This window comes from Triplophysa dalaica, chromosome 3 (assembly GCF_015846415.1).
Source record: "Triplophysa dalaica isolate WHDGS20190420 chromosome 3, ASM1584641v1, whole genome shotgun sequence".
Taxonomy (NCBI): Eukaryota; Metazoa; Chordata; class Actinopteri; order Cypriniformes; family Nemacheilidae; genus Triplophysa; species Triplophysa dalaica.
The window spans coordinates 24,856,155-24,881,872 of NC_079544.1; the positions used below are offsets into that span (position 1 = coordinate 24,856,155).

Here is a 25,718-nt window from a genome sequence, read left to right on the forward strand (position 1 = left end):
TCATCAAATTTACCCAAATTCTGATTATTTTACCTCTACAATTGAAATTCAATCTGCATTCATTTTACAACATATTATTTCAAAATATTTCAGAAAAAATTGAAACAAGCATAAACGTTCAGTGCAAATATTAAAGGTCTCATGAACTTGCCTTGTTTATTATATTATACTGTTGTATGAGGTCTAGTTATGACGTTCGGGAGATTTTTACATTGAAAAACATCAAAATTGCTGCTGCATTCTGGATCATCTGTAGAGGTTTGGTTCTACAAGCAGGAAGTGTAGCTAGTAGCGCATTTCAATAGTCCAGCCTGGACAGAACAAGGGCCTGGACTAGGACCTGCGTAGCATGCTCGGATTTGAAAGGTCTAATTTTCCTGATATTGTAGAGGATGAATCTACAGGACCGAGTGGTGCTGGCAACCTGATCTGTGAAGTTTAGCTGATCATCGATCACCATTCTCCCAGGTTTCTGGCCGTACTGGAAGATGTGATGGTTGATGTGCCCAGTTAAATGGTCAAGTTGTGATGGAGTTTAGGGTCGGACGGGATTACAAGCAGTTCTGTTTTTGCAAGGTTCAGCTGCAGGTGATGGTCCTTCAACCAGAGCGAAATGTCACTCAGGCATGCTGAAATGCGTGCAGAAACAGTCAGATCGGCAGGCTGAAATGACAGGTGGAGTTGTGTATCAGCCGCATACCAGTGGTAGAAAAAGCCCTGTTTCCGAATGACAGAGCCAAGGGATGTCATGTATACAGAAAAGAGCAACGATTTCCTCTTATATAACAAAAGCTTGAGTTAAAATTGTGATTTTAATTCATGCCTCCTTTATCATTCTTTTAAAGGGTGTCATGTCTAAGCACCTCAGTTGTGTTTTCATATAATCTTCATTTCACCTTTGACATTTTTACACATATATGTTTATGAAATCATTAGTGTAGTGCAATTCAGCACACGTTTCCATATGTCTGTCTGATATAAAGCGGGTGAAAGATCACCGGGCTGACCGCTATTAGACATGTATGATGTCATCTCCAGAAGGGTCAGAGATTAGACATTACAAAGACATGTGAAAGATAACATAACATTAGTCTTTCATCTCAGTTTTGCAATGTTATAAATATCTGTCTCTCGGTTGTACCTATGCCCCCGGCATTCCCTTTCGAGCCTTACAGAAGGAATGAATTTCACAAGAGAGATATGAGGGTTCACAGCAGGCAAAGAGTACAGGCACAGATACCATCCTCTACCAAAGAAAAAAACACAAAACTATCCACGTTTGAAATATATTTTGTCATAGAACACAGGATTGTAAAAAACGAACATGTACAAAAAAAGGGATAAATCTCATGAACGTTGTTGAGAACACAAAGTTGTTGTGTGAGAAAATTCTGTTTTTGATTTCATTTTGTTAGCTAACCAATCAGATAAATATGTTACTAATGTAGAGTAATAAAATGATTCTGAAACACAATCTACTACACACTCCATCATTACAACACATGCTGATGTCATCACATACACAAACCGGGTCTGAGTCCAGATTTACTTCACTCAATGACTCATTTACTGTCGAATGATAAGCCATGAGTGCACAGATTGACATCAGTTTAAAGGTTTCACAATAATAAGCCTGTTTTAACAAAAATAAAGGACCAATTAAGAAGGATTGTACCAGGATGGAAATGTTGTTTGAACACAAAATTAGATATTAAAAGAATTAAATTAAATTAATTAAAAGAAAATTATTTTAGGAAATTCAGTTCAGGGACACCTTTGACTACCATTTCCTACTTTGGTAGTCAATGATGTCCCAGAACTGAAAATTGCTGACATTCTTCCAAATATCTTTCTACGTGTTCAGCAGTAATTTATACTGGTATGAAATTACATGAATCCCTTTAAATTCATAGTAGAAATGATTGCTAACTGTAGTTTTGTAACCACAGCAGACAAAAATAGAGGAAAAACTCGATATGTTCAATATCGAACACTTATAATTTGAAAAACATACTAACACTATGAATAAAGTTTCCGTTCAGACTAGCTCCTCTGGTACGCTCTTATTTCAAGCATCTCATCCTGTGGATGTTTCTCCATCACATGTTGTATGAAATCCTTCAGAATGTTCTTTTATCGTACTACTTCATCTTCTTGCCATTGCTGGTTTGTCCCAGCGGAACGTTCTTCATGAAGAATGCCTGGTCCACGTAGCAGCGGACAGCAAGGAGAACGGGCACCACAGCGTATAACAGGTTCAGGGTCATGACCAGACGCCACTCGTCTTTAGGGACACGGTAGGTAAAAGGGGTGCGTGAGTGAACGGACGCTCCGATGTGAGTCCACTGCGTCTGTGGTGAGATCACATACAGTACAGCAGTGACATACAAGAACATGTGCTTCAACAGTTTATGAGTTTCTATGTGTTAACTGTACCTGAGCCATAGCTCCTGCAATAACCAGCGTCCAATCCAACATCCAGATACATCCAGGGGTCAGTAGACCATACACACACGCTGTCAGGAGTGGAAGAGCATAGAACAGAAACAGCAACATCTGGAAACACATGACAGCCATCATCACTAGAGCATCTGTATACTTTAGTAAGTGTGCATCCCCACAGTGACATCACCCACAATCCAATGCACAATAGAAGCCCACACATGCAGCCTGCGCCGTACTGCATCTTTAAAGAAGTAGATAACATGAATAAAACAGTTTGAACATCTTCTAAAACACTTAATGTAAATATGCAGTTTAAGTGAAGCTGGTTCTGTAGCTAGAAAGAATATGTAATATGAAGACTTCATGACGAAAAAAAGTGTAAAATCATGGTTGGGTAAATAATGGACAACACCAACTGTTGGTATAAACCTGGAACATGTTCATATTTAACCCAAGCATGAGTTGAAACAACCCAACATTCATACAACCGTATTGACCTAAAGTATGGATTTTTCCACGGCCACCAAAGTTTATAAACATCAAATTCTAGTGAAAAATAAAAAAAAATTTGGGTGATTTTACGTGAAAAAAAATGATATAAATAAATGAAATACACTGTTTAAAATTGTGTTAGGAATTAGTTTGAGAAGAAATTTGAGTAAATCTAAGTCAAATATTTATATTAGAATTCACCAACAATATTAAGCATATGTTAAAAAAATTATTTGTTAAAAAAAAAAGTGAAATAAACGTACATTATATTGTACATTTTAGATAAATTAACTAATGGATTTTTTAAATACAAAAAATTAAAAATATATATATATAACTGTTTACTGTGTGCCACTGAATTATGCTTTAGAGTGTTATAGTATACAGAAACACGGATTAAGTTGCAACCGCAGTCTATGACACGAAAGAAGGTGACTCACTGTTACTTTAGGAAATCCCACATTGTCTTTCATGTATGGCTCATACTGATAGATGTAAGAGAAACACCAGTCCAGTGAACATTCTAGAACAACCTGTGAGAGACAATTAATGAATGAGTGAATGGATGGATGGATGGATGGATGGATGAATGAGTGAATGGATGGATGAAGGAATGAATGGATGGATGATGAAGGGATGGATGAAGGGATTGATGGAGGGATGGGTGAAGGAATTAATGGATGGATGGGGAAAGGGATGGATGGATGAAGGGATTGGTGGATGGATGGGTGAAGGAATGAAATAATGAATGAATGAATGAATGAATGAATTGATGGATTGAATGAAGGGATGGATGCAGGGATGCATGGATGAAGGGATGGATGGATGGATGGAGAGATGATGAAATTGTACTCACTAATCCTCTGAAGACAGTGAAGATCACAGATCCCAGGAGAGCCAGTGTAAGCAGAAGATCTACAGGTCGAGACAGAAGCCCTTTCTTCTGTTGAGCCTCCACCTACAAAAACAATCCATTTACACTCATCAATACTCATCAATACTGAGCTTTGAGTTAAAACATTACGGTTCTGTGTGACCTCTGGTCTGTCTCAGAGCTGTGCTTCTAATGTCATCACACCTTGTCAGCCGGAATGATGGAGAGCTCTCTCGGCCTATTGAGAAGCTTTGCTGCCGCCCATATGGATAAAACTAAGAAAGGAGCATTTCTCCAGAGAGCAGACTGGAGGTTCTTTCCATATTTACCTAAAACACAACAACAGAGACCCTGATATACAATGAGTTTCATGAGACCAAAACAAATCAACTGGCTCAAGGTGCTTACCGACTAGAATGCCCACGATTAAGATGATCTGATTGGCTACTATGGATCCCGCCCACACAAGAGCCAGACTGCGAAAAGACTTTCTGTGAAAAAGACATATCTTTTAAAAATAATATGGGGTGGTTTCCTGGACTGGGATTATTTTAAACCAGGACTAGGATGTAGGATTAAATTAGGATATTTTAGTATTTTTTTACCCCGTGCTCATCAGATGGAGCATGAGGAGAAGCAGACCATAATGAACAACTCCATCCCAGTATCCCATCATGATGCAATGGGCAGAACTCAGGTATGGTTCAGCCTTCAGGAAAAATTACAGTGCACGATGAGTGCATATAAATTCATTTTTTTGTATAAATAGTGTGTGTGTATGTGTGCTGACCTTGCTAACGTAAAAGTCCATAAATCCTTTGATATATCCATCCTGCTGCAAAGTGTTGGTGATACCAACCACAGAGGTGAAGGAAAACACAGCAAACACTACAGATGAGGTAAACACAGACAACACAATTACTACACTTTTCGGTCTGTTTGTCTGTGTTGTGACTGCTCACTGTCTGTCTCTCTGCTTTTAGTTGACAGCTATTGATTTGATATTGAACCCAGCGGAGTTTAACACATGTCTCCATTTATCTCAGTTGTGGGGGTTTGTTTTGCATGAAAAAGTGTGGGTAATGTTGTCACTGTGATCTTACCATAGAAGAGAGGGTCAGCAGTGGGTATTCTCTTGACATGGAGCTTTGCCAGGAGCAATACTGTTGTAAGAACCGTAATTCCAATCGCCAATAAAATCTGTGAACTGGATAACAGGAAAATGTAGTTTGAGTCAGTACATCTCAACCAAATCTCATTTGATTATTATGTGAAAGATAGATGTCATGGAAAGATGATTTTAACCTGCTTCTTTTCTCTTACATGACAACAAAGTGTTTTATTATTTTTGTCATAACATATGCATTTAGCAATTTTTACACATTTAAATGTGTAAAATGTTTACATTCTCAGTACATTTACTTTAATACGAATGCCTGAACAGAATGATTCTTCAATGAAACCAACGTGAAGAATAAAACTGCTACAGTGATCTATTTGTGAAAAAGATCTTTCATGTTCTTGACAAGTTTACTTTGAGACTGATCCATTAAATGATCGTGGTTTAGTGGTGTGCTTTATAGGATCCGTTTATTGAAAGTAGAGGTTGGTTGCCCTCTTTTGCAGTAGCGATAGCCTATTAACACAGAGTGTCACGGCACAATACGCGCAGAAGCCATCGGCACGTTCCATTGTCTTAGTAGTGGAATGTCCGGTGGCACGTCCGGTCTTGTCAGTGGCGTGTGCCACTCCGTCATGTCTCGCGATGGCATGTGCCACTCAGTTTAGCGGCATGTCCGGTTTTCAGTGGTATGTTAGGGTTAAGGTCTTTGCACATAAAGTCCGAAATTTTCGTATGCGTTTCTTCGTATTCATGTATTATTCAAAGTCTAATATGCAATAAATAGTGTAAATTAACTTACTCTTGTAACAAGGAGACCCGGTTAATTGTGTAGAGAATAAATGGAGCAGTCAGAGACACGATTAAAACTCTGATCTGTGTTGGAAGATCCATCGGAGGAACCGACAATAACTCCACACAATGTTAAAGTGAATCAATTCAAATACTCCAAGATCTAGTGAGAAAACTATTAGTAATCTAGAGACTTCTTAAAAATGAAACTATTCATTCTGAACCACGCAGCTGTGTGTGTGTCCTGTATGTACTCAGATGGTGATCAGATCAACTTTAAACCAGGTCAAATCTCGAAGTTCACGGACTCTGAAAGATTACACACCCATGACTGAAGAGAATCACTAAACGCTGCAGTGTCAGCACACATCCACGTGGAGGCGCTATCAACGCGTAAAAAAGATCAAACAAAATTAATGAACAAATTATTTTTTATGAAAACTATTCTTTATTAAATACAGTAATATTATAATTTACATAGCCTATTTCAATATCTAAAAAACACTTCCCAGTTGTCTTAACGATTTTCATTATGCTTTAAGGCTTTTGCATTAGCATTACGTGTAAGTTATTGAGTTAAATTATATGTATAAGGTTGACATTGTTATATTGTAAAATGAATATATAATTTTATACTAATACTAAATAAGTTTTGGCTGGAAATTGATTTTCGGACAGAATTGCTGGGTCCGCGATGACGTCAGCGGAAGATTTCTCGCTCTTCAGGATCAAGATGGCGGCGTCGACCAGGAAGTAGGTAAACAAGCGAACAGGGTTCGAAAAAAATGGATTAACCCCCCAAATACACCGCCGCCGATCAAGAAAAAGTCTGATTCAGTGATCGTGTGTTGTCGTGGAAGGGTATCGAAGGCAGGGGGTTAAATTATCGAGCGGTGAGTGAGTTTTCTGTCAGGTTAGCATGTTAGCACTCTTGAAACAAAAGCGCTTCATAGAGTCAGTCAGAAAAAGGTACAGACAACCGATCAATTTATGAATGAATCCATTAAGTTCAACCACAATTATCAGTATGAACTGGCACTCGTGTTAAGGTGATGTGTTTGAGGGGTCAGTGCTCTGTATGGGATGGGTTTCAGTTTGACAAATGCACCGTCAATTGAATTCATCATCATTTTAACGTTACATTTTTACCAGTGTCTCAATTTGGTGTCTTTGATCTTTTGTGTTTAAATATGAAAGGGTGTTGTGTTGAAGAAATAGTAAAAACACACACAGATGTATTATTTGTGTAATCCTTTCTAACACACGAACTGGGCCTGACTCCGATACTTTATACAATAGCCATTTAATGTTACTCTGATAACTTACATAACCTACATAACCTACTGCTATTCTGAGAGATCTGTTCGGCTGTTTATCTACCAATATATCGGTCAGTGTAAATCTGTGTGTGCGTCTAGCTTTATACATTTCTGTCTGTCTTTCTATCTACATATATGTTTCTATCTATCTGTCAGCCTAGACACAAGGATGTCAAAATTCGTGAAAATATCAGTAGAGGAAATACACACAGGTTTGCTCTGAAATATTTTAATTGTCTGTTAGTCCTGGGGTGTATTAAAGGAATAGTTCATCCAATGGGATAGTTTACCCTGTCATCATCATTTACTCACCCTCACATTGTTCCAAACCTGTATAAATGTATTTGTTCTGCTAAACACAAAGGAAGATATTTAGAAGAATGTCAATTGCCAAACAGATCTCATTCCGCATTGACTCCTAAAGTATTTATTTACCCCATCATAGCAGTAAATGGGGGATGAGATCTGTTTCGTTCGTGTTCAGAACATAAAAATTGTATTTCTATTAATAGGTCACTTTCACAAATATTACCAATAAGGTAATATTACCAGAACGGTGACCCATATCCGAAATATCATCTGCTTTTAACCCAACCAGAGAGTAGTGAACACGCATACACCCGGAGCAGTGGGCAGTGGGCAGCTATCACTGCAGCGCCCAGGGAGCAAGTAGGGGTTAGGTGCCTTGCTCAAGGGCACCTCAATCATTACCCGCCGGTCCTGAGGATCGAACCGGCAACCTTCTGGTCAAGAGTCTGACCCCCCTAACCATTAGGCCACGACTGCCCCTGCATTTGTATGTTTTTTTGTACATTAGTAAATATAATCGAAATATATAAAAAGAAGTCAATTAATGTCAGCCCATGTCATTGTCAGCGTATGTTTTACAGATTGACTTAATACAGGAACTGTTGTTTTTTTAATTCATGGCCAAATAAATGACCTGAAATCATTGGTCAGTAAGTGTAGAAACTTTAATTGATTGTCTGTTGTTTTCTTTTCTTGGTTTCTTTCTGTTGTGTAGTGGCTGTCTTTCTATTATTGCCGATTTATCTCATCACATCTGTCTCTTTATTTCAGAGATGGCTGGTGAATGATGGGTTTTGGCACCATGTTTCTGATCAGAGCCTGATGTCCTCTCTTGCTACATCTGTTGTCATGGACATGGAGGACTTTCTGCACCCTGAGGTCCCTCAGCTGGGGAGCCCGAAGTTTAGCGCACCGAGTCCTCCCCTTGTGAGCTCCATGGAGGTGCTCTACTTTCAATTATTTGTCTAGTTCTGACATACAATGTTTACTGTAGGTTTTACAGTTATCTTCAGTTTAGAGATCTGAAGATACGAGACATTTCTAGGACATTTCCCAACAAAATATTTTTATTATAATGTGATTTCCTGCAATAGATTTCTGTTGGAAGATTTTTCTGATAGGGCGTTCTCATTAAGCTATCAGAGAAAGGTTTGTAACATTGTTTTGATCTACTTAATGTAATGGCACCTCAACCTGTACTACATGAAAACCATGGTTAGACCAAAACCAAACGTATACACAATACAATGACTGGAAAAAATGACTGGGTCTAAAAAACATTGGCCAATGTTTGTTATCAGACCTCCACCTCAGGCATATCAAACTCAATGTATGTGTTATGGAGTTAAAAAGAATGTCAGGAATGTGTGCTACTCTGCCCTCTAACTTTTAAGTCTGTTGATGTCTTAATCTTGATTAAATCTACAGTTTTGACCTGTTGTTTTCATAATTATTATTCTAGTGATTCTTGAACCTTCTCCAAAATGGGAGGCACCTTGGAGTCCTTTGGTATCCAATGGTAATCGTCTGTCTAGAAGGGGTTGCCTTACCTGGTTTTTGGTTTTGTGTATGTGGTCTGCATAAACCGCACACTTTCTGTTGGGTCTCACAGGTTGTGTTAAATTCACCAGCATCAGCTCTACCAGTAAATATTTGGGTGGTTGGTTATCTCTGTTGAACAGTGTTTCCAGTGGCCTACTTCCTGTGTCACATTCTGTTTGTTTCCTTTTTCTCCAGAGTCAGCTCTGTCCGTCAAACTCATGGGCGTTCTCGCAGCAAACTCAGTACAGCCAGCACTATCCTATGCAATCTGGAAGGTGAGTAACACATTTTATCACAGCTTAAAATAGAAGTTACAGTGGACCTCTTTATACTTGTGATATGGTCGACTAAGATGTTCCAGTTTACACCTGGTAAATACATGCATCTCAGGTGCATTTCTCGCGATTGCTTTTTCTGGAATGTACCTGAAAGGATTCATGTTTTTTGCGATGCATCGATAAAACTTTTTACACGTCTGATGACATTACCTTAAGTGAATCTTTACTTAAGGTGTAAAAAGATTTAGGGCTGCGCAATTAATTGTATTTTAATCGTGATAACAATTTATGCTTCCCACAATTAACTAAGCATAATAGTTGTGATAATAATGTTTTAAAAGCATGCACAAAACTCCCGATAAGACAGGGCTCCAGACTAATTTTTTTACTTTGAGCATTGTAGCCCCTGAATGAAATTTTAAGGAGTGCAAGCACAAAATTTTGGGGCACACCTTATATCAGCATGCAATGCAGTTATTGACATTTTTCCCTAAAATAGCTGTATTACTGACAAATACTTTGATAATAAATAGACTTAACTCACAGAAATTACAATTAGGGCCGCAACTAACGATTATTTTAATAATCGATTAATCTGTCGATAATTTATTCGATTAATCGATGAATCAGATAAAAACAAAACCAAGAAAGGCATTCATTTCCAACCCTTTATTCAAAAACAGAACTAAAATCTTTAGAAAGTGCACAAACATGTTGCTCCTTGAAAATCCCTGAGCTGTTATATTAATAATAAAATCAAATAAAAATGGACTAACACAAAAAACATACACACACACGCAAACACTCTCTCATGTTCACTTGAAGCTTATTCATCAAATTATAACCATCATTGTAGTAAGTGCAAGGTTAATTTATACACCACATTTAAACACAGCTTAAGATGACCAAGTTCTATAAAAGAACAATTAAAATTAAATTAAAAAGTACAACACACACAAATATATTTTCAATAATAACCTATATGGGACAAAGCACAGAATATACACTGCAAAAAAGTGCTTTTCTAACTTAGTAGTTTTGTCCTGTTGTCAGTCCAAATATAAAAACAAATCTTAAATCAAGAAACAATTACTAGACACATGAAAAAGCATAAGAAATAATGTCTTGTTTTCTGAAAAAAAAAAAACTCAAATTAAGTGATTGTTTGCTTAAAACAAGTTTAATTATCTGCCAATGGGGTACGAAAAATAATCTTAATGAGATATAATTTCAAACAGAAGTAATCTTGATTTAAGATTTTTTTGATATTTGGAAAAGAGCACTTTGCAAATATCTAAAAAATATGCAAAGTAACTATACCACCCCTGCTTTACTACTGTTATTAACCAGCTAATGCTAACTTGTCATGCTTGTCAAGCTGGATAACGAGTTCACACCAGCACCAGGGACATTACGTTCCTCACTTCAAAACGGAACAAAAGTAGGATTCTGTAGTGACTTAACCAGCTGCTCCTCATCAAAGACTCCAACATGTTTGCGTTTCAGGTGCTGGATCATTGCCGTGGTGCCTCCGTGCCATGCCATGTCGCTTTTGTATATTTTGCAGTTAACACAGTTTTTCAGTTTATTTAGTGTGAAATGCTCCCGCACCTTGGATGACTTGGGTCGCGTGGATTTCTCTGCCTCCGCCATGTATCTTTACTCTACCTCCGCTCGTTTTTTTTATTTTTGCTCCGCATTGTCTATGAGGCGCCGAACTCTGCTAGTATCAGTTCGTGAGAGAGGCCGAGTGTGATTCCGCTCCTTGCTCAAATAAAGTTCTTTTTTTTTTAAAATAATGATACGTCTCCGCGTCGTGCGACACAACGAATCGATTATGAAATTCGTTGCCAACTTTTTTAGTAATTGATTTTTATCGATTTAATCGATTTGTTGTTGCAGTCCTAATTACAATGTGCATTTTTTTTTCATTTCAAAGGGGATATGACATATTCAACACCAGGGTCATATGGAATCTGCAGAGTTTTTGTTAATTCTGTGCTAAAATTTAGGGAAAATCTGCGGAATTCTGTGGAACAGTTTTAAATGCATTTACATTTGTACAGATATGTAAACACGTGTAAATGTGTTAAAATAGTTAGTACTACTTGTCTATGCATTTAACTGCAGGTGAGAGTGGTTTGGTTCTGCTCATCATTTAAAAAGAGGCAGAACCGTCAGAGAAGCTTTAAGTGATAAGTAAAGAGACTGTTTAAACTCTAAATATACCAGACCGAATTAGTAGTGAATTCATTTGAACCAACAGAAAATGTGCATGTCATTTTGTATAAAAATGATATATTTTAATGTTAATAGTATTGAAGCAAAACGAAAGGGCTCGTCTTAATACATTACTGAACATTTTGTAAACCACAACCAACACAGAAAAAAACAACAAGGAACAAATGAAAAAATGAATTGAATGGAATAAATGATATTTCTTTATGGAAAAAATATGTTCTGATGACTTAAAAATTGCATACAATACTAGAACTATTCAATTAATCATTTTGCTCATTGGATTAACTAGCACAATTTGAATTTATATAGTAAGTGTAAATAATTGAATTGCCTTCATAGCTTTATTGTGTATGTTGTTGAAAAGACTGCAAATGTTTTCATGAAGCTATAACATTAAAATGATATTTTAGACACACTTAGTTAGTACATTAGCCTATGAGTGTGTTGTCGGTAAGACGTGCATTTAATCACACCCATATGTGTCTCTGAACAATTATGTGTATAAATAAGTTGCGAAAAATAACTTGATCTAACATTTGTCGCAAGCAGCTTGAGATGCGGAGTCTATGTGTGTGTGTGCGCGCGCGTGTGCATGAGAGCGCTCTGACTGAAGACCGACGATTCGAGTTCTTTATGCTTTAAAATGGCTTGTATTTTTGAAATGGCGTAACTTAAAATGACGTGCAAAACGCCAGCTCGATCAATTACAAGAAACGCGTGTGCAGTGTGCTGCTCGCTTGCAGAGCAAAATCATTGTTATACTACGGATGTGAATTATATCTACATGATAATAATGCGTAAATCCTGCGGAACCTGCAGGAAACCCGTAAAGCTGCTCCGAAATTCAGGCACTTATTAAATTGAAGTGTTTTGCATCTTCAGTGTAGTGGATTGAGATTTATTTCAACGCCTGATGCTGCCTTACCTCAGAGAGCATGAACCCGAAGCAGCGCTTTCGGTGTGAGAGTGAAAAACACTTTCTGTTCCTCCCGCATTGATTGACCGGACTCGTGACTTAGTCCCAACAAATCAGAGGGGCAGTGGGCAGGCATTACTCTAGGCAACAAACTAGAGTGACGTGTTCCGACTGCTCTCACTAAATCATTGGCTGCATCAGAGCCAAATAGCGCATTTCAAAATTAAATGACTTTATCGGCAAATCAGCTTTGAAAATGATCGATATCGATTATCGGCTAAATCTTTGATATCGTCGCCGATAATCGGCCAGTTTGATAATCGGTCGACCACTAATTCCAATTTTGCGCAAAGTAATCATTATGATCATTATACCCATGACTGTGCAGCCCTTAAAAGAGTCATAGTGGGTCAAGTGCTATACTGCGAGCCTTAAACAAAATCTGGTCAGTCAGTGTATGATCTCTCTCTTTATTTTTCATCAGGTCGTTCCAGTCAAACCCATCCTCTGGGAATCTGGACCTGTCTGACATAGACTTTCAGGACCTTGTGCGGAACGGAGATTTTCCCCAGGTAAAATAATATCCATCTGCAGACAAATCTATGTCTGGGATCATTTGTGGGTTTTAAATGGATTGTAATCTTGGGATGATGCAGGCCAGGCTCGACCCTTCTTTCTCAACGCACAGCTCCTGCGTGTTGCAGTTATGTAGCTGTACTCTTGCACTATGTCTTAGCTCAGTGTGCATTTTATGAAAAGCATTGGCTGCGAGAAACTACATCAATGCTAATCCCACAGCTGCTGTTGACCGGGAAGTGGTGATAAATCTGTAGGTGCTTTACCCCATCATTACATTGAGTGCTTTTGGAAAAGACAGGTTTGAGTGACTGAAATCACAGAATATAGTTGTTTTGATGAACCCACAGTGTTGTTTGCTACACGCAATGTGTTTGTTAGACTGAGGTCTGCTGATAAGGCTCATGACTATGTTTTATGATCGTAGACTGTATCTCAGGTACTGATGAAAACATTTGAATGTCACTGTCTGAGAGTGTTCGTTATTATGGAAATACTCTTGGAGTGAGTCTATGCCTCCAGGATTCTGGCTGTACATCAGAATAATTATAAAAGATGTATTTTAATAATAATAAAACAATACAGGATCCCAGAGAATTAAGCTTTGATAATCTGAAGTTTTGCAGGCTCTTTCTAAACCAAAGGACTGTTTTGCTGTTTTATTCTTTGTGGGGGGGGGATGGGTAGGGGATGGGTGGTTGTACTAAATTGAGAATGGTCTTTGGCTTTACCTTCACAAAGGATATTTACATATATATTATAACATACTAACAATGTAATGCTAAAATAGATATATGTATGCCCCCATTTTACTTACTTCTTTTAATACTTTATGCATTACACTTATAAAATAAATGGGTTGTTAGTAGTGTACATAAGAACATGGCAAATAGGTTTGGCTGTGTGTGAATAAAAAATCAGTTTTACTGTATTTTAATACTGAATTTTGATCTCCGTTCAGCTACGTTTTTTATAAACAGCCACAGCTTCTTTAAGCCTGTGAGGTAAAATAAGGCTCTGCTGCACGTCATTGTGGACACACTCGATGAGAAGCATCATTTCCTGACAGAAGACCACCACACACACATTCCACAGTTTCAGTCAACGTGAGACTCTGATGAGTTACAATCTTGAGTACATATAACATTTACTTGAATTTTTAACCCGGTGTTGGTTTCTGCATTAAGTTTTTGGTTTGTGTTGGATAAAAGTGTTGTTTGCACTCTCAGATGCCCAAACTAGTACGGCTCTGAGGTCAGAAATCGAACTCGGGTCGCCATGAGCACACTGGCACCATATGATCACAGTCGTGGCCTAATGGTTAGAGAGTCGGACGTTTAACCCAATGGTCACACAGGTTCGATTTCCAGTTATGTATTTACATGCAAGTGTGCTCACTTTTCACCATAGATGGGTTAAATGCAAAGGACTCATTTAAGGTATGAGTTACCTTATTGACAAATACTCAATTTTGAGACACCTTAATCTTATTTACTATGTAAAAATGCTGTGTTATTTTAAGCTTGTTTCTTTGCAGTATTTGACAGCAAGTGTTTAGCTTATATTTTGTTATCTCTGACTGTTGTCTGTTTCTCTGAATCAGTAATGCTTCACTCGCTTCCAGGAATAAAAAACAAGACAACATCTTATGACAAACAGTAAATGTAGCCACGTCTGTTGCAACAGTCCACGGCTGCTGTTTTCAAGTGTATTCAATTCTGTTGACCGGGTTTCAGTTTTCAGGAAAGCTTCACTTCAGCAAACTTCACGTGCTGAGCTTCTGGTATATTTAAAAAATCAGGTTCTAGATGCCAAAAAATATTCATGTCTTAACTAAAGTGTGTTTTAGTCATGATGTCCCCTTGAATTCTGCGAAATACGATATAACGCAGCCTCCCAAAGCTTGCTGAAATAATCCAGTTGTTATGCTCTATTTGTCTCGAATGATATTATGTATGTGGCTCATTGACATGAGATTTAGTTTGATTAAGCGATGAACTTGTATACGTTATTTCTAGAAGCCCTCCGTGGATGTGTTTCTTTACCCGGATGATTTCTCTTATGAATCAGGATGATTTTATGCCAAGACAGGGATCAGATATGCTCCTTAAGCTTCCAGGAAAAGAAACCTTTTCTTGACCGATGTTTTTGGACATTAGCAACTTCTCAAGTAAAGTGATGAGTCCATAACTGTGTTGAAAACATTTGGCACGTCACACATCAGTCTCTGTTCATGAAGTGCATTGTTTCTGCAGATCCTGGCATTTTCTTTAACCTGTTGTGTCTTTTTTTCCAGGATCTGTCATGTATAGATGAGCTGTCCAACACATCACTGTTCTCTTCGCCCTCTGACTCTCTTTCGGAGTATACAGAGCCTTCAGGGTTTGGCACCGACAGCCTGGCACAGTTACCCAGCGAGGGCACAGCAGCACAGGGCTACTGGGTTACACCTGGACACAGTCAGAGACAACAGGTATTTACACACCTTATCTGTAACAGCTAAAACACTCCTCATCTGAGCAGATGTTTTTAATAAGATGAGTGTTTGCATATGGTTCCCGAGCAGCGTTACAAAGGGAGAAGTGCCCCTCTTACACTGTATTGCAGGGGGTCTCCATCCTTTTTCATTCGGGAGTTACTTTTTTCAAAATAATAGTGTCTGAGAGCTACCCAGATGTTATACAAAACTGTTAATGTTTATGTTAAAATGGGCTGTCTATCTCACCACGTTTTATGTCGAAAACCAACAAAAGTAGGAGCACTATGCACTTTTTGCAAAAACATTGAAATTAAAACATTTGAATGATAATTAATGTTAATATTTGATCTGCTCCATAACAGTTCTACATAAACCTAATAAATCTCAACTCTTCGGATAATATGACACTTTACATCCACTGTTTGACAGCAGGTAGAGCATATGCCTTCCGTCATATTTTCACACAAAATTAAACCTAACCTGCATCGTATTGAGCCTGCATGCGACTAACTTTGTTTAACGCTGAGCAGTATTTACCGCAGGTTTTTCATAATCAAATATAGGTTTAATCAGGGCTTGACATTAAGCATTGTCATGAGTCGTTTACTTGTCTGAGTACAAAAATGACTTGTCCAAAGTTAAAAAAGATGATATTTCATTTGAATTATAATATAATATAATCAATATAATTAATTTGGATTTAGATTGGAAGGAAAGTAATTATTAAGTTAATAATTGTAAGTTAACTTTTTTTGCGCATAGCACTGGTACTAGAGAGGTTTAAAGTTTGGTAGCACAGGCCAAACATTAGTACCACGCGTATAAATCGTCAGTTGTCATCATTAAAATGGATGAATAGGCATGTTACTGACAAAAGACATTAATGTTACATACATGTGGATAAATTAGGGCCATATCATTTTTAGATTACCTAAATTTGTTTTATTATTTCCAAGTTCAGTTTTTTTTCTTTTTTACTATAAAATAGTGGTATATTTGTCCACATACATTACTGTAGTATACTATAGTTATATATATAGTTATAGTACTATAGTCAACTGCAGTAAAATTCTTAGATACTATAGTGATTTTGAACTTTATTAAGTATACAAGGGCACAACAATTTTCCATAGCAAACACTATAGTACACTACAGTATTTTATTTTATGTTTAAATTTAATGGGACTTTTATGTTGACGGGTCTTCGGGAAGATGCTTGAGTTTTTGTGTGTTTGACGATATCTTCACTCGAACAGTAAAATGCTTGTAAAATAAACTCTCAGAGCAACTCTGGAGAATGATGTTCATGTGTTCATATCCTCATACAGTGCAGACGCAGATAATTCCTCGACCATGACTCGTTAAACTGTGCACATAATTCACTCAGAACAGCCAGATGACATTTAAATAACAGGATTCCGCGCCCGCATCTAGTTACATGGACATACTATTGCACATATTCTTATTATTCAACATATATGTTGCACTGTTGTTATTTTAATTTTTTAAGTTACTTGTCTGGTCTGGCAAGTAAAATTCTCTCTCACTTGCCCATGCAAAACATACACTTGTCCCGGTTTAATGTACATACACTTGTCCCGGTTTAGCCCTGGTTTAATGATAATTAATTTCCTGTCAAAACAAATCATTTATTTGAATTGGAGGGGGTGGAACTCCTGTCTAAATCAGCTCACTCTGATTCAGCTACCTACAATCAGGCCATAAGCTACTGGTAGCTCGCCAGCAACGTGTTGGAGACCCCTGCTCTAATGTTTGTTAAACTGTGAAGTATATATTTGTAGCTGATAGTGTATGTGTATGAATTGAGAGCGGGAGTTAGTCTTGTTAGGCCTGCAATATATCGCCATTGTGTTTAAATTTGTAATAAAGCCATTTCAGAATAGTAATCGACTGGTGTCAAAGCCGCAAAGCTCTCACTATGATATGAAAACAAAGGAGCGTGTGAACAAGATGCTCTACTCTTTAAAAACGGAGGTAACAAAAACAGAAACATACTTTTGAAACAATAGCCACATTTAGAGCTTTTTAGACATTCACATTTAGAGGTCTTACAGACAGTGAAGTTAGTCACGTGTATGAATACACCTTGGATGAATTTCAATTAGCGTTTTTTCCTTTTAAGGGCACTTCTCGAAAGGAAAAGTAATTCCAGATAAAGATAGATTCCTTTTTGTGTATTTTAAACAGCCACATTATGACATACAATCGTGCTGCCCTCCCCCAAACTTCATTTTACCTTACCAGTCTGATCCCTAGTCTGACGAAGAAACATCCACAGACGATAGTGGATAATAGATCATAGATTGAACGCTTAAAATAATCGAGTTCATAGCTACTAGGGATGAGTCACGAATTTTGAATATTCGAATAGTTTATTTAATTATAGAATTTCGAATAGTGTGTGCGATCTTAAAAAACTCGTCGTGTTTTCACGTGTAACGCGTCATGTAACCAAAGGGTGGCGCTACCAATAACGACGCAACTTAAACCTAAAGGCTGTCAATCAAGAGACAGTACAGGAAAACATTTTCCCACAAGATTTGGTAACGAAGTTACGCACACTGTAGACCCACATGGCATAACGGAAACGGTAAATTGAGACGATGGCAAAAATGTGATCTGTGTGGGGGTCCTTTAATAAAATGAATGAGAATAAAGTGCAGTGCAAACTCTGCAATGCAAAGCTGGCTTATCATGGATCAACAACTACAATGCACAGTCATCTGAGGGCGAAGCACCCAGCAGGTCAGCAATAAGTTGCTAGTTAATGGTCAGACCAATCAATTTGGATGCCAGACGGGCAGAGCAAATAACGGCTCTAACTAGCAAGATGATCGCTAAGGATATGCTTCCGATCAGTTTTGTCGAAATAGAGGGTTTTAAAAATCTTATGGAGTTTGTACAGCCCGAGTTTACTGTTCGTCTAGAAAAACGATCACTGCCAGACTGCAGAAACTTTTTCATGACAATACAAAATAGAAGCCTTTTGAGCTATTAATTAATGAAATCGCTCCGAACTGTTAATAAATGCCGTCATTCGGTTAATAGGTTTATAGTTAATAGTCTGGTCTAAAATCTTTATGGCTTTAATATATTTTCCTGATCAATCACACTGTTTTTAGTTGGTATAAATGTGCATGCTCATATTTTACAAGGAAACGTCCTAGCATTATGAGCGGTTGATTCTGATCGACGTACTGTTAATAAGTGTCGTCATTCGGTTGTTAATATATTAATGTTTCAGCACGTTATTTTAATGTATTGCTTGATTTAAGATTGCCTATTCCATAATACATAAAGCAGTGTGCCGTCATACGGATTTGAAGCAAATGGTCTCACTCTCTCTCCGTTTCTGTGTGTGTAATACTGTAAATGCGTCCATGTGGGGGTGGGTTGCGAATTTCGAATAATTTTCGAATAGTTCTCATCGATCTTCAAATATTATTTTTGCTTTAATTGCCCATCCCTAATAGCTAGATAAACAAATTGTATTACCCCAGAAATAACGTTGCATGTTAACGTTAGCGTTAAATGCATTAGCTAAACACAGACAAAAGGTACACAAATATTTCTTGAAGTTAAGACAAAAATACTCACACTTACAGGTTGTGATTCGGTGGAGCTAACCGGTCCAAATAAGGTTGGGATTTCCCCCTCTTTCAAGGATAGTCTTTTAACATACCCTGCAGTGAATGCGCCAAGATTATTGAAGCAATCTTCTGTGAAATGACGTGGTTATTCTCCTTTGCTGTCATTTGAAAATGAATTGTAACCATTGTTGCATCAGAAGTTCTTCCTTTGGTAGTTTAAATAGGGCGCACTTAGTTTCACAATGTAGAACACAGTTTCTAGACATAATGGACACGCATCATGAATGAGCGACAGTGTTTTGGTGGAGGAGAGTGAAGTTTTCGTGGCATTCCCAGCAAAACATAGGCGGGGATTATTTCTAGTGATACGCGCGGAACTCGTTCACGTCTCGTTTGCGTGATTCAGAGTCGACTCCCTGTTTTTTTACAAGCCAATGACTTTGTTATTTATTCACCTTCGAACTCGGCAGACTGCTTACTTTCAAACACGGCAACATAACACACTAGATTAGTGGTCGATCGATTATCGAACTGGCGGATTATCGGCGTCGATATCAAAGATTTAGCTGATAGTCGATATCGATCATTTTCAAAGCCGATTTGCCGATAAAGTCATTTAATTTTGAAATGCGCTATTTTGCTCTGATGCAGCTAAGGATTTAGTGAGAGCAGTCGGAACACGTCACTCTAGTTTGTTGCCTAGACTAATGCCCGCCCACTGCCCCTCTGATTTGTTGGGACTAAGTCACGAGTCCGGTCAATCAACGCGGGAGGCTGCGGAACAGAAAGTGTTCTTCACTCTCACACTGAAAGCTCTCTTCGGGTTCATGCTCTCTGAGGTAAGGCAGCATCAGACGTTGAAATAAATCTCAATCCACTACACTAAAGATGCAAAACACTTCAATTTAATAAGTGCCTGAATTTCGGAGCAGCTTTACGGGTTTCCTGCAGGTTCCGCAGGATTTACGCATTATTATCATGTAGATATAATTCACATCCATAGTAACAATGATTTTGCTATGCAAGCGAGCAGCACACTGCACTCGTGTTTCTTGTAATTGATCGAGCTGGCGTTTTGCACGTCATTTTAAGTTACGCCATTTCAAAAATACAAGCCATTTTAAAGCATAAAGAACTTGAATCGTCGGTCTTCAGTCAGAGCGCTCTCATGCACGCACGCACACACACACACACATAGACTCCGCATCTCAAGCTGCTTGCGACAAATGTTATATCGAGTTATTTTTCGCAACTTATTTATACACATAATTGTTCAGAGACACACATGGATGTGATTAAATGCACGTCTTGCCGACAACACACTAAAGGAATAGGCTAATGTACTAACTAAGTGTGTCTAAAATATGCTTTTAATGTTATAGCTTCATGAAAACATTTGCAGTCTTTTCAACAACATACACAATAAAGCTATGAAGGCAATTCAATTATTTACACTTATTATATAAATTCAAATTGTGCTAGTTAATCCAATGATGAGCAAAAAGATTAATTGAATGGTTCTAGTATTGTATGCAATTTTTAAGTCATCAGAACATATTTTTTTCCATAAAGAAATATAATTTATTCCATTCAATTCATTTTTTCATTTGTTCCTTGTTGTTTTTTACTGTGTTGCTTGTGGTTTACCAAATGTTCACATAATTCTGCTGGGTGCTCCCTTCTTTCTTTTGTTATTATTCATATAAGTGTTATGATTAAGATTTCTCAGTCAGAATTAAAAATCTTTCAAATGGTTCAGAGCCTGTGTTCTTAATTTCTATATAAATTATAACACCATATATATATCGGTTCAAAATATCGGCTATCGGCCTAATTCACATGGAAACAATCGGTATCGGCCTGAAAAACGCATATCGGTCGACCTCTACACTAGATGAAATGTAATTTTTATGATCTAATGCTATTTACTCTTTAACACTCCAGTTATTATTAACATTCCAATCTCAATGTCCAAATATTCTATTAAAAGTTCTTTGTTCTTTAAAAGAGTGTACTTGGAATATTGTATTATTGCCTGTGCCATAGAAATGTCAATAATATCGACCATCACACTTATTTCTGATGCAATTAATAGCCAAACAAAAATTTGCTATAGCGACAGACTTTGTATCATTTCTGTTCCTTTGTGTGTGTGTTATGTTCATCAGAGTGTTTTTCCTACTAAACTGGAAGACATTAATGCGATTCTGTCTGCCTCAGTCCCTGGATTAAGGGTACATCAGCTCGTCTCTCTTGCTCATATAATGTTACTCTCGCTTTCATCACGTTGCATGATTTTCATATTCTGCTCCCCCTCTAAACAGGCAGCTCCACCTCCACAGGAGGAAGAGGAGGAGGCCGATGATGAAGAGACAGAAGAGTTAGGGCACGCCGACACGTATGCGGAATACAAGCCATCCAAATGTAAGTCAACATTTCCTTTTATTGATCAAAAGTAATGGAGTGGCCGGCGTTACCAAAACATTGACATGATATATGAAATGTAACATATGCTTCATATATAAAACTGCATTACTGTTTCATAATGGTAGAAGCAGTGTTTGTAACAACTTGAAAAATAAACTTTATTCATGTGTCCAGCTACTATTGGTATCTCTCATCCTGACATCGTTGTGGAGACGAACACGCTGTCCAGTGTCCCTCCTCCTGACATTACATACCCACTGTCCATTCCTGAGAGCACCATAACCTCAGGCCTGCTGTCAGCACTGCAGCTGGAGGCCATCATCTATGCCTGTCAGGTAGACCGGCTCTTATTTCTCTCTGCTCATCTCTTTGTGCGCTTCACATCAGGCTGGCCCCTTTCCCTGCTCCGTGTAAATGTATGAAGTGTGTTTGTGTTCTTCAGCAACACGAGGTGATCCTTCAGAACGGTCAGCGGGCAGGGTTTCTGATCGGAGATGGTGCCGGTGTCGGGAAAGGCCGCACTGTGGCCGGAATCATACTGGAGAATTTCTTAAAGGGACGGAAAAAAGCATTATGGTAAACTTTCACTTTCATTCACAGCCATCTGGAAAGCTGTCCAAGAAGTTTTGTTCTGTATCGTTAACCGACTTCTGCTGCTTTGTTTCAGGTTTAGTGTCTCGAATGATTTGAAGTATGATGCCGAGAGAGATCTCAAAGACATCAACGCTCCTAACATCCCTGTTTTTGCTTTGAATAAGGTTTGTAATGTGATTCACGGCAATGATAAAAAACCCACAAAAGTTCACTAGGATTTATTTTCAGATATATGGTTCAGTCTTAATTTTGGTGGTATATGTTTTTTTCATGCAGATTAAATATGGTGATACTGCTACCTCAGAGGGCGTTCTCTTCGCCACATACTCTGCGCTGATCGGAGAGAGCCAGGCCGGCGGGCAGCACCGCACCAGACTCAAACAGATCCAGGAATGGTGTAAACCCAACTTTGATGGAGTCGTATCCTTTACTGTAATTTTTGTGGTGGTTGAAAAATCAATAAGATCCATCTCAGGGCACACTTTTGTGTCTTTTTAATGAGAATACTGTGAACCTTGACCTGTGACCCTGTCAGATTGTGTTTGACGAATGCCACAAAGCTAAAAATGCAACCGCCACCAAGATGGGTAAAGCAGTACTTGACCTCCAGACTAAACTGCCCCTGGCAAGGGTGGTGTATGCTAGTGCCACAGGTAGTTTTACCTTTTGAACTTTTATTTTTGGTTTATGCAGACCTACATTTTTACCCTCAAGCATTTTGCATTTTGTTTTCTGAATATACCTTTATGTCTGAAGAACACATCACACTTGATTTACATTTGCAAAAGGAAACGATGCTTAAAGTCCTTTCACACATGACGCGATTTGCATTCTATCTACAATAAATTCCTCTTGATTTCTTATGTTCTTTTCATTCTGCAGGTGCTTCTGAGCCAAAGAACATGATCTACATGAGCCGGCTGGGCATCTGGGGGCTAGGAACCCCATTCAAGGCGTTTGATGACTTTCTTCACGCTATAGAGAAGAGGTCAGAGGTCACGCTTAGTAGCACATATATCTGGTCTCTCGTAAAACAAAACAATTTAAAAGGACACAATATTCATCTCTTTTTTGTGGACTAAAATCAGACATTCTATTAATGCCTCACAGAATACAGAATAAAAATATTGTTCTTTTAACGTCATCTTTCAATTCTCATTTTCTCATTTCTTGTGTTTCAGGGGTGTTGGTGCCATGGAGATTGTTGCCATGGATATGAAAGTGAGCGGCATGTATATTGCACGACAGCTGAGTTTTTCTGGTGTGTCGTTCCGTATAGAGGAGATAACACTGGATGAGGAGTTCAAACTGGTTTACAACAGAGCAGCTAGACTGGTGAGACACACACCACCTTAATCTCTTGATGTGGAAGAATTTATGTTTATAACATCTCTCCAACGCATTAAACAGGTAAAACATTTAGATCAAAGAAACCCATACTAGTTATGCTTATAAAACCCATCCAGTGCATTGAGCCGTAATGGTGAGAGATGTAGATGGATTTGGTTTTGTAGCCGGTTTGTTAAGGTAATTTTCTCTGTGTAGTGGGCTGAGGCTCTGGAGTCGTTCACCAGGGCTGCGGACATTTTGGGTTTGGCGTCCCGGAAGTCTCTTTGGGGTCAGTTCTGGTCTGCACATCAGAGGTTCTTTAAATACCTCTGCATCGCTGCTAAAGTCCGTCGTCTGGTGGAGCTTGCTCGTGTCGAGATGCAGCACGGCAAGGTCAATCAGTTCTTCTCCTTACCCCTGGGGAATATTTTCATATACAATCTGAGTTTTCTTCCTAAATCACAGTCTCTTGAATCAAACTGCTCAGGTCAAAATTATTCAAATGAACAACTTGTAGCTCAAGCATAAGTTATTCAGATGGATTAACTAACCGTAGCCCCTGTCCCGCTTGGTTTGCGACAGTGTGTCGTGATTGGCCTGCAGTCAACCGGAGAGGCTCGTACTCGAGAGGTGCTGGACGAGAACGATGGGCATTTAGACAGATTCGTCTCTGCTGCTGAGTAAGATTGATCCAATAATGTTTCTTCTTTGCTGTGTTCAGGCATCCCATCATATTCAGGACCTAAATCTTCTAAACTTATTAACAGTATATGTCAAGTAACCACTTTGTCCCTCCTCACGTACAGAATCACAGAGAACAGACAACAATTCAATATTAGATAACATGCACTGTTGCCGATATGGGCAGTAATAAAAGAACATCCAGCAGTATGATTGGCTATTTTATCATTGTAAGTGAACTGGTTTGAAATGTTTTTTATTCCCTATAGGGGTGTTTTCCACTCATTAGTCCAAAAACACTTTCCAACCGAAAAAAGAGAGAAAAGAACCACCGGCAAGAGGAAACGTGAGTTGTTTATTTTAATATGCACTACTTTGGTTTGTTTTTCATCAACCAGTCATCTCAGCTAGGGCTGTACGTTATCTTTATTCCACATAGCACTGGTGCTGTAGAGATTTAAATTTTTGTAGCACAGGCCTAACAGTTATAGTACAAGTATAAGTCGGTTGTCATCTGTAAAACACACAAGTGCAGGTCATCACAGATAACTGAAAAAGAACATTAGTGTTATACGTAAGGGATATTGTACAGGCAGCCGATTATTATTGCAGAAATGAGCTCCGACAGTGCGATCAGAACCCGACCCAAAGCGGAAGAACAGCCGGCTGTTTCTACATTATCCTTTTTATTTCACGGCTACCTGCCACATGAGAAAAAATAGACATGAAATGTGAATTTTAAATATTTTATCAGCAAATTTTTACTGAATTAAAACTTCCGCGAGGAATAGCCATTTACTTTGGTTCTAAGGTAAGTCACGACGTTCAAGTGTCACAAACGGGCAATTCGGGTTAAATCATTTATAAATAGGATGTCATATATGTTATCAAAAGATATATTTATACTTAATTTGTCCAAAAGAACCTGTCAAAATGATTTGCTGGATCCAGGTTACTGTGTGTTGTTAGTTTTGAGGGTGTATTTGCGAATAGCGAAACTGCAAATGTCACGACTGGGCGATCAGAATTCCAACTGTAATAAAAATGGTTAAATTATGGCCATATCATTTTTATCCGTATTTTCAATGCTTTACTATACAGTAGTAAATACATTATTCCTTTAAAATACTGTAGTATACTGTAGTATTTCCTACAGTTAACTGCAGAATTTTTTTTGTGTACTATAGTATATTTGAACCTTACTAAAGTGAATATTAAAGTATACTATAGTGTTCACTACAGTTTATGAATTTACTAAGTTTTATTTTATTATTAGACTTAGATTTAGCTGGGTCGCCACAAAGACCCTTGTGTTTGACAGTAGCTTCACTCAAACAGTGAAATGCTCGTGTGGATGAAGTTTATGTGTTCATGTCCTCATATAGTAAGATACAGACAAATCCACGAGGGTCACGCTTTGTAACATGTTAAAGTGTACAGCTCATTCACTCAAAGACACGCTGAACAGACATATTTAAATAGTAGAATTCCGCTGTCGTGACTCCTTCAATGTTTTCCAACATCACGCAGATCATAGGGCTCTAGATAAGTGAACTCAAAGCAGCTGGAAAACAAGTTTTAATGCCAAAAAGAAATAAAAATTTAAATAAATAGTGGGGCGCCATTAGTTAACCTCACACACAAACAAGCACAAACGCACTTCACACAAACAGCACCTCTGTATTATGCATCT

General features: G+C 38.1%; 2 protein-coding genes across 5 annotated transcripts in view; one reads left to right on the forward strand and one right to left on the reverse strand.

Moving 5' to 3' along the window:
- Window positions 1-1,276: 1,276 nt before the first annotated feature.
- On the reverse strand, window positions 1,277-6,032 carry tm6sf2a (transmembrane 6 superfamily member 2a). The gene is made up of 10 exons (XM_056743681.1): window positions 5,734-6,032; window positions 4,915-5,018; window positions 4,602-4,699; window positions 4,417-4,520; window positions 4,220-4,302; window positions 4,016-4,140; window positions 3,794-3,895; window positions 3,378-3,470; window positions 2,437-2,556; window positions 1,277-2,351 (listed from the first exon to the last, which is right to left on the reverse strand). Exons 1-10 carry the CDS (start codon window positions 5,823-5,825, stop codon window positions 2,142-2,144), a joined length of 1,131 nt encoding a protein of 376 aa, XP_056599659.1. The 5' UTR covers window positions 5,826-6,032; the 3' UTR covers window positions 1,277-2,141.
- Window positions 6,033-6,463: 431 nt separating this feature from the next.
- sbno2a (strawberry notch homolog 2a) overlaps window positions 6,464-25,718 on the forward strand; it is a 29,626-nt gene continuing 10,371 nt past the window's right edge. Inside the window, exons 1-17 of one of the 4 annotated variants that reach the window (XM_056742784.1) lie at window positions 6,464-6,616; window positions 8,123-8,293; window positions 9,089-9,168; window positions 12,813-12,900; window positions 15,201-15,377; window positions 21,163-21,228; window positions 21,319-21,418; window positions 21,596-21,756; window positions 21,864-21,997; window positions 22,089-22,179; window positions 22,292-22,435; window positions 22,551-22,668; window positions 22,898-23,003; window positions 23,197-23,350; window positions 23,561-23,737; window positions 23,927-24,024; window positions 24,295-24,371. In XM_056742784.1, the coding sequence (XP_056598762.1) occupies window positions 8,174-8,293; window positions 9,089-9,168; window positions 12,813-12,900; window positions 15,201-15,377; window positions 21,163-21,228; window positions 21,319-21,418; window positions 21,596-21,756; window positions 21,864-21,997; window positions 22,089-22,179; window positions 22,292-22,435; window positions 22,551-22,668; window positions 22,898-23,003; window positions 23,197-23,350; window positions 23,561-23,737; window positions 23,927-24,024; window positions 24,295-24,371 (1,891 nt within the window). In that variant the 5' untranslated portion in view covers window positions 6,464-6,616; window positions 8,123-8,173. Of the gene's footprint in view, window positions 6,617-8,122; window positions 8,294-8,813; window positions 8,997-9,088; window positions 9,169-12,812; window positions 12,901-15,200; window positions 15,378-16,434; window positions 19,834-21,162; window positions 21,229-21,318; window positions 21,419-21,595; window positions 21,757-21,863; window positions 21,998-22,088; window positions 22,180-22,291; window positions 22,436-22,550; window positions 22,669-22,897; window positions 23,004-23,196; window positions 23,351-23,560; window positions 23,738-23,926; window positions 24,025-24,294; window positions 24,372-25,718 lie in introns of those variants that run through there. The other 3 variants (XM_056742783.1, XM_056742785.1, XM_056742786.1) reach the window with 3 other exon arrangements.

Coding starts and splice junctions, on each gene's coding strand:
- tm6sf2a (XM_056743681.1), bottom strand. CDS start 5,825: ATGGATCTTCCAACACAGATCAGAGTTTTAATCGTGTCTCTGACTGCT. Junction 2,557..3,377: donor TGGGATTTCCTAAAGTAACA/GTGAGTCACCTT, acceptor ATGTGTTTCCAG/ATGTTGCTGTTTCTGTTCTA. Junction 2,352..2,436: donor TTGCAGGAGCTATGGCTCAG/GTACAGTTAACA, acceptor ATCTCACCACAG/ACGCAGTGGACTCACATCGG.